Here is a 14639-nt window from a genome sequence, read left to right on the forward strand (position 1 = left end):
TTCATAACTTCTGGGTCACAATGCTTTTACCTTACTTCGTCCCAGATGGAAGAAATTTTCGAGAAGGTATTTTTCCCTATACTTTCTATCAACCAAACTTATACTTGGAGGTTAATTTTAGTGAGACTTGGGGCCTGGCTTGGAAGCCTTCTTATACTAAAATGCCTAGATGAAATTCATGTGTGAGTGTTATTGCTTCCATGAAAGTATTGATATCAGTGCTCAAAATAAAAGACAATGCTCAAATAAACAATACCAATATCTTTCAATGGAAAGGGAAAGTGAAACAATTAGCTCAATGTAGCTCCACAAGTTCCAAATATATTGCTTTGCAAGTAAATGAAATCAATGCCAAATTGCTTCAATGGAGTGACACAAGAAAGACCCAACAATAATGATAATGCCACATAATATAAATTGACAATGATAAAGCAATGTGTTCAAGAGACTTGTGAAACCAAAGTAGATAGATAAATTAAACTAGTTTAAGCTTGCCCAGTAAATATAAAATACTTGCTTGCATCAAAAGAAAAATTGCATGTGTTGTAGTAGATTGCCCAATACAAGTATTCAAGAAATGGAAATGGCAAACATAAACCAATCTCAAATGTATGCTAAAATGAGAATGGATGTGAGTGTTATGTTAAGAAACTAATCATGCACGAATGAGCTTAGCAATGAGATTAACAAAGAAAATTGGAGTAACTAAACTAAGAGATTAGTCCACCCACAAGCAATGATCCTCCCTCTAAATGGGGAGAAAGGATACCATGGGAAAAATCCCAAGCTCCCTCACAAGAAAAAATATTCTTTTTATTAGAGATTGGTTACAAAGAGAGAAAATAAAAGCCTTTTGAGAAGACTTCCCAAGGAAACCAAAGGAGTCTTTTACAACATGCCACTTCCAAGGGCTAGATCTCTTCAAGTAACAACTACAAGAGAGTCTTTGACAAAATCTGAAAATACAAGAAACAAATTTGCAGCAATCAAATCAGTCACAAAGAGAGTTATATTCAGCGCTAAGGAGAGAGGGTAAGCCTCCTCTGCCCACAGCCTAGTGAGAGAATGATGCTACCCTCAAAGTAGAACTCGGTCTTTCAGGAAATGATGCCTCGAATACTCACAACCTTCTTGAATTTTCATCTCAAAATGCTCCAAAGGTCCTGCAAATAACTTATTAAATGTCTCAAATGAAAACTCCCTCAAGCTGCCACAAGGATTGAATTAGTAAATCTGCTCAAAAGGGGCTGCAACACAGATCCAAAATGAGTGGAAAGATGACATGAAAGGGTCAAAATCAATGTTGCACGAAGCGGGAGCGAAGCGGAAGCGCGAAGCGCGGAAGCGTCATTTTCCAAAAATCTAGGGAGCGAAGCGTCCGCGGAAGCGTCTGCTATATATATATATATTTTTATATATTTTTTTGCATTTATACTCAAAACAAACATCCCAAATACCAAATTAATTGTAGAAGACATGAAAACATGCATATTTTTGCATAAATCAAGATAGATATGGCATCCATGATTCCATTGTAGTTACTAGTATGTACAACAATCATCTATATTCTAGCTATTACAAACATACATCAAATTTTTAAGCATATTATAAAACATAAAACATTTAAGCATATTATAAAACATAAAACATAGAGCATATTATGATTTATCTAGCAAGTGAGCAACTGTCAACATTTGTCATGTCCAAAATTCAAATAATAATGTTTACAAAATATGTCACTTGGTCACCGCCAAGCCAAAAAGGTTCAAAATTCAAATTCACAAGTCTACAAGTCTAATGAGTAATCTATAGACTATGACAAAAAGAAGTAGATTGTGAATATATCTACTAATCTCTCCTCCTTCCACCACGAATAGAACGTGATGGCGTGCCTCCACGTGGTGGCAATGAAGAAAATGGTCCCTGTGTAAGTCGTGGCACTGGAACTGATGAAGAAGAACCCCCTGCTGTTGGTGTTGAACCATGGAACCTAGGACCAGATGGGGGTGGGGGTGGTGGCATATCAACACGGTCATCATCATCCTAGAATCGCTCAAAAAATTCATGCAAAAAAAAAAAAACACTAGTTAACAAAAAAATTAAAAACATGAATTAGAGAAATGCTTTATAAGGGAAAATTGGAAAATTCATACCACAATGGACATACCTGGATAAGAGCATCCTCTAATTGCTCTAGTTGCAACACTCCATCCTCCAAATTGGGCTCCTCTGGATGCTTGTCCCAAGTCAACAAGTCTTTATTAGACTTTGCATCTTCACAGTAATGGGACAACAATCGCAAGTTGTAATGAACATAAACCAAGCTCTCTGCCCGGTCTAAACTCAACCTGTTCCTTTTAACACTGTGGATGAAAGAATAAGAGCTCCAACACCTCTCTGCAGAAGAAGTGTTTACCACCTGTGATAGCACCCGCAATGCCAAACTCTGTAGAAGTGGAGTAGGCCTTCCATGCATGTTCCACCACTCAAGAGCAGAAAAATGCTCTCGATCTTCAATTGAATGCATGCTCCCAAATGGACCAGTGTTGAGCGTATAGTTGCTCACCTGTCTCCGTACCAATGCAGCCTCCTCATTATCAGGGATTAATCTACTCAATGCAGCCATATATTTTTCGTGAACCTCTTTATCTTGGTGTGGTTTTTTCCTGCTTCCCCCCCCAGGTGCTGGTTTTGAAAGCCATGATGGATGATAGTACCTAGGTGTCAAAACATATGCTAATGCATGCAATGGAACATTTAGCATATCCCATCGCTTTTCCACCTCTTCACGAATATAATTGTACAAGGTGGTATCTCTAGGCTCAACAATGTCTTTAATCTGCCCCAACATGCTATCCATTTGCTCATACACCTCCCCAATTACTGGTCGATCTGAATCTGCAAACTTGATCATGTAATAAATTGGTTTGGTGAATTGCAAAACATATTTAACCTGTGACCAAAAGTAAGTGTCAAGAACAGTGTCCTTGACTACATTAGCAGTAGCACCATCTGTACACTGGTTAATTTCATCCCATGTTTCAGCACAGACCAGATTAGTTAAAGCTTGTCTCACCTTCACTAGCCGCCTAAAGGTGAGGTAATAACTAGCAAATCTTGTCTTTGCAATTTTAAGCAATTGCAACTTGGAGTAAGTGCCATAGAAGTAGTTTACCCTTGTATGCCCTGTGATGAATTTAATGAGCTGCTTCCCTTTCCTGTAAACCTCAGCAATCCACCCACATTCTTTGTGTTTCACAATATCATGCATCAAAAGGTTCAATGTGTGAACCAGGCACCCAGACCAAAAGATGTGTGGATGAGTACGCTCAATAATTTTTCCTGCTGCCTTACAATTTGCTGCATTATCTGTGATCACTTGAACCACATTATTCGGACCAACATCTTTGATTGATTTCAATAGGAGATCTGCAATGTTTTGTGCAGTTGCACTGATGGAGGAGGAGTCATGACATGCAATAAATACTGCACCCTTAGAAGAAACACCAAGAACATTTATCAAATGTTGGTTTCTAATATTTGTCCACCCATCTGATACAATGGATACCCCATAATCCACCCACTCATGTGTAAAACGTGTCAAAGCTCTTTGAACCTTAGCTTTTTCTCTTTCTAATAACACTGTTCTAGCTTTCTCATAGTTGGGGGCCTTGTATCCTTTTGGGGCTTCATTGATGGCCTTTACCATGTCATGCCAATAGGGAGAGCGAAGCACATTGAATGGTACACCGCAAGCACAAAGAAAACGGACTACCTTTCCATCCACATCATCCCTCCCAGAAACATTAAGGAAATCCCCTATTGTTTTTCTACCTCCAGAGGTTGCAGAAGTACCATGAGGAGATGGGCAACTACCAAATTTAGAGTTTGCACTTGATTCTGAATGAGTTTTTTGTTTCTTGTTTTTTTGTTGTGCAGCCATCTCTATTTTGATGTATTTTTGTCTTTGTTCACTTGAAATTTTTGGGCAAATGGCTACCCCCACAGAACCCTTTTTTTCATCACTCTCTAGCACCCCACAAAGATGCCTCCTCAGACGGGTATATGAACTCGTATATGGTTTTCCTCCATGACAATCATGAGGGCACATCCATTTGTAAGATCCACCACCCTTTCCCCCTTCAAGTTTGGTCACATAGTTCCACAAGGGATTTGATGTACCTTTCCCATCTTGTGCTTCAGTGTCCTCTTCAAGTTCATCCCCTTCCTCTTCAAACCCTTCCTCCTCATCATACATTGGGTCACTACTATTAGGACCAAGTTCATCCCCTTCCTCTTCCCCTCTATTCCTCACCCTTGCCATCATTAAAACCAAGAGTGGAATGATACATAGAAGCCAAAAGAACACCATCTTGGAATATGGATATAGGTGGTGGACAACCTGTAAATAAAGGAGCAAGTAGAAACAATGGGAAAGAGTAGGAGAGGGAGGAGAAAAATACAATTTTTTTTTCAAAAAAACAAGGGAGTTTGGGGTTTGAACTTACCTCTTTAGCTCTTGTAGATGAAGTCCTCCAAGCTCTTGCTCCAAGCTCCTCCTCCTTCTCCTAGCTCCTCCTTCTTCACTCCTCCAAGCTCTCCTCTCTTCTCCTCTCCTTTCCTCTCTTCTCTTCTCCTCTCCTCTCTTCTCTTCTCCAACTCTCATAAACTCAAAGTGAGAAAATGAGAAGAGAATGGGGGCTTTATTCTTTTCTAAAGTCACCCTAGACTCACCCTAAAAAAACCTAACCCACCCCCTCATGCTAGTTAAGTCACATGTTAAAACAAATTTAAAAAAAATAAATTAAAAATCCGCTGGCCGCGGGGTTGCTTCCGGAAGCGCCTGGGTGGCGTGCGGGTGGCGTGCGGTTCCGGGCCGGAAGCGTGGCGCCACCCCGTGCCCGAACCGCCCTCCGATCCGCGGTTCCGGGCGGCCGCAACCCAAAAAGGCAGGAATCGTTTTTTTTTAACGGATCCGCGCAACCGCCAAATCCGATCCGCGCTTACAGGGTGGATTCCGGGACGGTTCGCTCCCATCCGCGGTTCCGGGTTTGGATCCGGCGGGGGGGGGGCGATTCCTGCAACCCTGGTCAAAATGATAATCTACAATTAGTGTACAAGAATTAGATCAAGACATGCAAGTAGAACTCCATACTTGTCTAGTTAAAACCATGCTCTAGGTAGCAAATAAAATCCTCGAAAGCACAAGAAATTGATCAAAAAAAATATTGAATTTAAATTTATGTGATCTTAGTAGGCTGGAGGAAAGAATACTCCCTCTTTCAAAATTGTTTGATGAGATCCTTGAGGCAAACCGATTGGGTCCTTCTATTCTTGATCTTGGGAGTTAGTTCGTCTATTGGAGAGTTACCCCACGCCCAAGTAAATCCTTCAACCAAATCTAAAGATCTCTACACACTTGGAAAAAGATGTCAGCAATCATAAAGGGATTAGATTATACAATGGAGGAGAAGACTAGAGATTTCACCAAAAATCTTCTAGTGCTCCTCTTCCTAGAGTATTTTTCTAACCCAAAAACCATACAAGATAGCTTGCGTATGTTAATCCACACAAGTGGAAATATAATAACTAGCATAATCCAACATACCTGTAGAATGTAAAGCACAACAATTGAAATAACATCACCTCAAGCAATGAAAGGAGAACACCAACACAATAGTACCCCAAAGTCCTTTTATTATATGAAAATGAATACAAAATCCAGTGGAGTCTCCGTAAGCCCAATAGCTCGTTCTAAAGATAGAATATGAGAGCCAAAGGTTCATTTAAATAGAATTATGGGGGCGAATCCCAATGAAAAATGAAATGACAAGTATAGCAATGGTAAAGATTCCAATGTAGAAGAGAAATGGCAAGTGGCATGCTGATGATGATCCAAAGGGAATTCGAATTTGATAAGTGGAGCTCCAATGCCAAGTGTGTAAGTTGATTTCTAAGATGTGGCAACGTTTTTCTTGAGGTTGGACAACATACTCATGTGCCAAATTCGAATTTCCTTTGATGGCTGCCATGTGTGGAGTGTAGGAGCTGAACAGGGAGCACATTCCCCTTGATTTCTCACCAAATCCATCAAAGGAATGACACCTCTACTCAAACTGCTGGTGTGAAGTCTCGTGACTAATTGTGTGTGTCATCTCCACAGATCATGTAGATTTCCCTGGTTGCCGAGTATGTTGAGTATAAGTGGTAGGGGAGACTAACTCCCATCGAATCTTAATAAAAATCCAAGGGAATGACACCTTGCAAACCAAATTCCAACGCTGTCCTCTTTGCTGCGTATTGACGGCTGTTAACTGTGCGTACAAGTGTAAAGGATGTGAAGTTGTGTGGAGATATGCTTCCAAAATAATAGCAATCAGATCTGCCATCACAAAATTTGAACCATGCGTTGATTTCCCTTGCTATAGCATTGATCTTTGACTGCCAACGTGTACCTAATTTGCCCATACGTGGACTTCTCTCCTTGATTGGCACGTAAATATCTTCTTAAAAATCTGTTGTGTAATATCATGTTGCTGCTTTGGAGTTCTTTAGTGGCACGTGCATAACTCTGTTTTGATTGCCTCCTACGTAGAGTATATGATTGAGATGGGGTCAAATCCCCACACACTTTATTAAATTTTAAACTTTAGACTTATTCTCCATCACATTTAATCCATAACATTTGAATTATATCCAAGGTGAACTTTTGGCCATATGTATGAACTCAACGTGGGCACAGTTTGACCTTGACTTGAGCTGTAATTGAGCTAGCACCTTTTTGGTGGGCCCCATGTAACTGCCACATCACCTTTGACTTCCCTGGAATTGCCATGTCGCTTGTTTGACTTTCTTTGACTTTGGAAAAATTTAAGCTTTTTTCCAATTATTGAATTTTTTGAATTTTTTCCTCATTTTTGCCATTGTTATTAGGAAAATCGGCTTTTGAGGGACTATAAGTCATTTTTTGACCCCCAAAGTGGGTCCTAAGATAATGCTGGGTCTTTGAGGATGAATTTCGAGTAGTGACATGCCCTAGACATTTCCTAAGGCGATTTATTTATATCATTATATATAAAATAATTAAAAAATCTCGTTTTGCGTGAAATTTTTAATTATTAAAAAATCCTATTTAGACCTAGCTAAATTCCACAAAACTTTTGTGTGATATAGTATGGTAATATATATCGACTCTAGACACTAAGATGTGTTAGGGGCTCAACTTTCAAATCGTCACCCTGGCTTTGGGGTAAAAGTGAGTGAAAAAATACAGAAAATTATCCGCCTTTGAAAAAGAAGGGATACTTAATCAGATAAAAAAAACACTCCAAGGTGTACTCATTTATTGATAGAGTCCCAACATCCTAGGCCTGTTATAGACTAAAAAACTTATCATTACTAGTATCACTTATTACAATTCTCCATAGGGTGTGGAATCTGGGTACAAAAAAAGATGATGAGAAGATAGAAGTAGAGTTAAAAAATCTGTTGACTGATGATATCAAATGGTACAAGTGTCCTCTCGATCATCCTTGGGTATGGAGTTTTTCATTTAATCATCAGGTGCCACTCCAGTGGTCAACAGGGCCCAGACCCATTTTCAGACACTGAAGTGGAAAATATCAAAGGCAGGATGGACAACCAAGAAGAGAATGATCAACACAGGCAGAAGAACACGAACCAGGTCTTAGAAGAGCTGCTAAGGACAAACCAACAGATGATGAGGCAAGGGCAACTGATGATGGACATGATGCAGCAGGTGATGGGCCTGCAAATGGGTGGAAGACCGGAGGGAGAACCTCAAGGTGACGGGGCTTCCAGAGCAGGAGGAGGTAGTCGTACCTATCAGCTTCCACACACCCCACAACATGGGCAAGTTGGTCGCCCCACAATGCCTCATTTCATGGAGGAGGCCGAGCCAGAGAGAGAGCCGGACCTAGTTGCGGACTTGGTACATTTTGTTGCATCAGGTATTGATGAGTATGAGGGGTTGGATTAGTGTTGATAATATCGACGATATTCGAAAATATCACGATATTTTTGGCAAAACGATATATTGTTGAGAAAATATCACGATATTTTCTGTTTTGAAAATATCGGCACAATATCGCGATTTTTTCAAAATATTGGCAAAATATCGCCATATTTTGAAAATATCGGCAAAATATCGCCATATTTTTAAAATATCGACTATGTTTAAAAATCTAAAAAAAAATGATTTTTTATGCTTACCAACATTTGTCGATATTTTGCCAATATTTTTGCCGATATTGTTGATAAGATGTTTTCTGAACCCTCATCGATATTTTGCCGATACCGATATTATGAACACTGGGTTGGATGGCTTGATCAAGAGGGTGATGTCCTTTGGAGAGTACATCCACCTTAAGGAGAGGCGCACAACTGGCGCTGGAGACAATTCATAGATGTAATTAGCTACAACAATTGAATCATTATGAAAAACAATTTTCAAACATGAAATGTGCAACCATTGAGGCATTTTGTCAAAAACTTACAACCATAATCCTTAAGGTGATTTCACAACAATTAGCTAACATGAATCTAATATTACATAACTTATTTTTTCATCCAACAAAGATGTGTAGAAGCTAGCAGGGAAGGTCACACTTCCAAACTTCGATGGGTCAGCAAAGAGCTGAGCCAGGGCATGGATCCAAAAACTTGATACATATTTTCACTTGAATCCCATGAGGGAAGTTGATGCCATACGTTTCACCACCCTTCACTTGGAAGGGGATGCATAGGAGTGGTGGTACCACAGATTGATCACGTTGGGGCACCTTCACATCACCACTTATATAGAGTTCACTAGGAGATTGTTGGAGAGATTTGAGAGGAAGGATCCGGAGCTACACTTCAGAGAGCTGGCCCACTTGAGATAGACTGGCAGCGTAGAGGTCTACATTATGGAGTTCCAGAGACTCGCAATGATGGTGACAGATATTTCGGTGGCACAGCTGATCATGTTGTTGGTGGAGGCTTTTGCTGAGCCTTTGTGTGGCTGGGTGAGGGCGTACAAGCCCACATCACTATAGGATGCTATTTCTAGGACTCGGGACATGATTGATGCAGTGCCCAAGAATCGGGCCTTTGTTCCCACGAGACCCACAACCCCATAGGGGAATAGAGATGTGAGGCCACCACAAAGAGATGGAGGATGTAGCCAGTTGGATGATGACACCCGGAGGGACCTCAGGAGGAGGAGGTTGTGTTTCACGTGCCAGAAGCCTTGGGCACCGGGGCAGAAGTGCACCAAGGGCAAAGTCCATTTCATTGACTACTTCAACTACTTAGAGGACTATGTCTATCCTCCTTCTTCATGCAAGGAATCTTGATGGCCCATCCAACCTATAGATGTCTTTGCAATCTTGAAGTCATTTAACCAAATATATAAATTGAAAAGATACTTACTTATCATGTGAAGATGAAATCTTCACCTTGATTGCTTTGATGATGGTTGAAGCAGATGAATTGATACTTCCTCCGGACGAAATCCTTGATGTAATGGTATGAAGCTTGCCTTCTTGTCTTCAAGTTTCTTCGACTTATACATTTGATTCTTATGATTCGCAACCTGTTGATGAACTTGAGATAGCATTGTCTTGCTATCACATAAGTGGATTATGGAACCTTGTAGTATGCAGCATTGTGTAGAACCATAGAGTCTTGATGTTGCTTGCCATGATGATCATTTTATGGTATTGAGATCCATCAACGAACAACTTCATTCTATATTGAGATCCCTGTGGTATGACATAGACTAAGACTGTGAGAGGCATCGAAACTGCTGCCATGAACCCGAGTTCTGAGTACTTGTGATCGAAACTTCATTCTTTGACAAAAGCCTTTGCTGTTGTAGACTGCTGTTGTGGGCTAATCCTTTAATCTTGACAAAGCTCTTGCTTTGATGCCCTTCTTGAAGACTGGTCCTTGTATGTCTCTTTTGCTGCCCTTCCTTTGACTTTAGCACCTTAGCTCTGATACCATGTTGAAGAATCTAGGGCAAATGAAGTTGACGAAGTTCTTTTTCTTATTAGTGCAATCTTATCTTATTATTAGAGTGTGTCTTCTTAGTTCATCAAATAGTTACCAAAAGCAAAGAGACGAGAACACACGATGTTGGCTTTCTGCCAGGGCCAAAACCTCTCACTCTTTGAGAGGAAAACCCGCACAAAATTCTTATAGAGATTCCAATTGACGAATACCAAGACCATGATCCTTGACCTATCAAGCCACTCCAAGACCAAGGCACTAATCCTCTTTTTTGTCGCTCTCGAGATCATCTTCATTACTGCTGCTATACAGAGGTCAACTTTATGCATCACAGAGGTCATTACACTTGTATCATTGTTGTACCTTCATCTGCACTTCTTTACTGAGATCATTACTGCACCTTGAGATCACTACTGTGCCTTTTTTGAGATCACTGTCATTATAACGAGATCTATATTGAGATATGCATATATGGGAGTTGCACTGGGATAATGATCCTGTAGTTATGCCTTCCTCATGACTGTGTTTATATGATTATGTTGAGACAGAGAGTATTTCGGTAGGCTCACCGAGATCCTTATCCTTATCATTATACTGAGAGTGTATCTTCAGAACAAGTGTGCCGAGACTGTGTACACTAGTGTTGTTAAAAGCGCGCTTTTTTCCCTAAGGCGATTTAATCGTGCTTTTTATGGGTAAAAAGCGGCTAAATTTTTTTTGGCGATTTTTTTCCGAAAAAAGCGCGCTTTTTTGAAAAAAGTGCGCTTTTTCGAAAAAATCGTGCTTTTTTCTGAAAAAAGCGTGGGGGGTCGGGGCAGCGGGTTTTATAATCTGATTTTCGATTTTTTTTGGTTCATTTGGATTGTGGGCACGCGTAGGAGGAGGAGAACGTGTTGGAGAGAGGAGCTGGAGGGTTTGTGAGCAAATCTAAGTGCTTGTAGGACAAATTCAAGAGGAGACCACCAATTTCTCCATAAAAACGGTATGTGGATTAATTTTTTTTTGTTTTCCTTGTTTAAAAACATTGTTTTTCATTGTTTTTGGTTGGGAAACTTCATATGGGCACCATTTTCCTTTTGTTTTCATTGTTTTTAAAGAATTTTTTGTATTTTTTCATTGATTTGGGATGGGTAAATTGGTATGACTATGGGAACCAATTTTTTATTTTTTTTTCATTTTTTTTAAACATTGTTTATGTTTTTTCATTGTTTTTGGCATTTGCCATTTGGTTGGGTAACTTGGGTTTGGAACTTTGGATTCTGGAAATTTGTAACTTGTAATTTTGTAAATGCTAAATTGTAATCCTAAATTCCTATTTCCTAATCCTTGTTTTCCCATAGGTTTGCAAATTCAAAATTCAAAAACAAACATGCCAAGGAAATTGGATCCTTTCTGGGAATATGGTGAACCTAAAGCTCCGAATGATAGACAAAACTTGAATTGCAAGTTGTGTGGAAAGGACATACGCGGGGGGGTGTACAGGTTGAAGTTTTACCTTGCACAAATCCCTGGACATGATGTGGGGCCCTGTATAAATACAAATCCTGAACTTATCCAAAGAGCCATGAGAGCATTAGGAGAATTAGAGCACACTAGAGAGGCCAAAGAAGAACTCAAAAGGCAACTAAAAAGGTTAGCTGAAGGAAGTGGGCCAAGTGGCACTGGTTTTACTGCAGCATCAGTCAATCCGGTAGCTGCATCATCATTTTTTATTCCTCGAACCACACCTGGTTCACAACCATCTATCGGTTCAATGCTAAAAAGAACTGAAAAAGAACAAGCTGACAGGTTGATGGCAAAATTTCTCCTCTGGAGTGATATTCCTTTCAGCATTGTAAGGAATAATCCATTTTCCAACCTACTGTTGATGCTATTACCAGTGTTGGCCCGGGGTACAAAATCCCTTCTTATCATGATTTCAGAGGCCGGATTCTTCAAGATGAAAAGCGTGACTGCACCCAAAGATTGGAGGATTTTAGGGCATCATGGGCACAAATAGGATGCACTGTTATGTCAGATGGTTGGACTGACCAAAAGGGGAGAACCCTTATAAACTTCTTGGTTAGTTGTCCCAAGGGGACTATGTTTATCAAATCTGTTGATGCATCTCATCAAATCAAAGATGCAAGAACTTTATGTGATTTGCTGGATGTGTTTATTTTGGAGGTGGGTGAACAACATGTTGTCCAAGTCATAACGGACAATGATGCAAATTATGTTGCTGCTGGTAGAATGCTTATGGATAGGCATCCTACTTTATTTTGGACACCTTGTGTTGCCCATTGTATTGATTTGATGTTAGAGGACATAGGGAAAATTCCCTTTGTCAAAGATATATTTGACTCATCAAAAAGCATCACAAAATTTATATATAATCATACATCTGTGCTTAGCTTGATGAGAAGATTCACCAACAACAAAGAGTTGGTGCGCCCCTCCATTACACGGTTTGCCACGAGTTTCATATCTCTTCAATCCCTCGTGAATTCTATGTGGGATGTGAAGAGAATGTTTCTTTCAGAGGAGTGGCGTGATATGTCAATGAGACGCAAACCAAAAGGAGAGGCCGTATGCAGACTAGTTTCATACCAGGAAGACTTCTGGGCGGGAGTGCAGGAGGTGTGCGCCGTTACTGAACCTTTGGTAAAGGTTCTTCGGTTGGTTGATGGTGAGAAGCCCGCAATGGGCTATTTGTATGAAGCCATGGACAGGGCCAAAGAAGCCATTCGGGCCTACTATGATGATAAGGGAGATGATGGGTTTCAGAAACAACTCCTTCTATGGGGAGTGATTGATGAGCGATGGAACAACACACTCCATCGTCCCATTCATGCTGCTGGGCTTTTCCTGAACCCTGCATTTTCTTATGCATGTGGGTTTGATTTTGATGCTGAGATCATGGATGGATTCTTATCCTGTGTCCAGAAGATGGTGCGATCTCCAGAACAACGTATAGAGATCTCTAAACAAATTGAGACATATAAGATGGCAGGTGGCACATTTGGCTTTGAGATGGCTGTCACTGATAGGACGATTAAAATGCCAGGTATTTTTTAGTTTGTAACTTTGTTTCAAATTTCATTGTCTCTTCAAATTCCATTTGTTTTTTATGTTTATTTAAAATTTTATTTGTAATTTTGTTGTAGATGCATGGTGGAAGATGTATGGTGGTAGAGTACCCCTTTTGCAAAAGCTTGCCGTACGCATCCTCAGCCAAACATGCAGCTCCTCAGGATGTGAGCGCAATTGGAGTGTATTTGAAAAAATACACAACAAGAAGCGCAACAGGTTAACACTTAAACATTTAAAATATTGCAAATTTCCAAATAAATTTTTGAATTCATTAAACAATATTTTTTTTATAATATTAATTATTAATTATTATTTCATGATCTTTGTACAGGTTGGAGTCCCAGCGACTTAATGACATGGTCTACGTCTACTACAATCTTCGATTGTGGGTGACGCAACTTGAGAGGACACCTGATGTGGATGCCATCTCATTGGATGGGATTGACACCACTGCTGCATGGAGGGTTGAGGCCGAGAGGCCTCTCATGGATTCTGCTGATGATTGGTTAGTGCAGGATGTAGTGGAGGGGGAGGAGCAGGAGGAGGAGGAGCAGGAGGAGGTGACACCGCCTACCCGGGCTACCACTACCACCAGTAGAGGACGTGGTCTCCGTCTACCTCCTGTAGCTCATACTTCTAGTTCTTTAGCTTCTAGAGCACATCAGACTCCACTGCCATTTCCACCAGAACAGGCACCGGCATCTACATCTAGAGGGAAAGAGAAAGCTGTGACATTTTCTCGCAAGAGGGGCAGAGGATCAATAGGATTAGACTTTCATTTTATTGTATATGAGTCTATGACATTATGACATGATGAGATACATTATCATATTTTTTGTTGATATTTTGAGGCTGAGCTGGGACTCAGGAGTCAGGACTTACTATTCAGGACATGATTCAATGTTATGTGTGATTTTAGCGCTAGAAATGATATTAAACATCTTATATATTAGTTTTCTTATCATATTTATGTGTCAATGTATTGATTTTATGTTGTAGATGGTTTAGATATTAAAAAAATTGAAAAAAATGAAAAAAAATGAATATTTTTGTACCAAACGCTTTTTTTCCCGCTTTTTTTCCGCTTTTTTCCCGATTTTTCCGATTTTTTCCGCTTCATTCCCGGCGCCGATTTAATCCCGCTCGCGCTTTTCACAACATTGGTGTACACTACTGTGGGATCATCGTGATCCTTCTTCATCACAATTAGACCGAGAGAATATTACCAAGATATCACTGAGATAGTGACTGCGTTCAGTATTTCGGGACTGTGACCATGAGGAGGCCGAAGCATAGGGATACACACCACTGTAATTTCCTACACCGAGACACTATAATCATCACTGAAGTTACAGAGGAATCCAAAATTTTGTATCCTGTACTGCAGATCTCTGTCCTGTACCGTTACAAAGTTCTGTGCCTCTGTCATCCTCTGCAGTTTCAGAGATATGCGAGAATCTTCCTTTCTGTGGTGACCCTACTCGCATATTTATAGTAGTTAGGTCTCTGCAAATAAGCTGACATGTTAGGGCGAACCGATGTGTCCCTATTTC

At 40.2% G+C, this 14639-nt stretch overlaps 2 protein-coding genes across 7 annotated transcripts in view; one reads left to right on the forward strand and one right to left on the reverse strand.

The window, feature by feature from the left end:
- Positions 1-14639, forward strand: part of LOC149231065 (Protein phosphatase 2C family protein) — a 434498-nt gene that overhangs the window by 179281 nt on the left and 240578 nt on the right. The window lies entirely within an intron of this gene.
- On the reverse strand, positions 1741-4059 carry LOC149231067 (uncharacterized). Its single transcript, XM_089376187.1, has 2 exons — positions 2168-4059; positions 1741-2043 (listed from the first exon to the last, which is right to left on the reverse strand). Exons 1-2 carry the CDS (start codon positions 3941-3943, stop codon positions 1849-1851), a joined length of 1971 nt encoding a protein of 656 aa, XP_089232313.1. The 5' UTR covers positions 3944-4059; the 3' UTR covers positions 1741-1848.

Source organism: Pinus tabuliformis, chromosome J (assembly GCF_031772625.1).
Source record: "Pinus tabuliformis cultivar Carrire ecotype Pingquan chromosome J, CPIR1, whole genome shotgun sequence".
NCBI lineage: Eukaryota > Viridiplantae > Streptophyta > Pinopsida > Pinales > Pinaceae > Pinus > Pinus tabuliformis.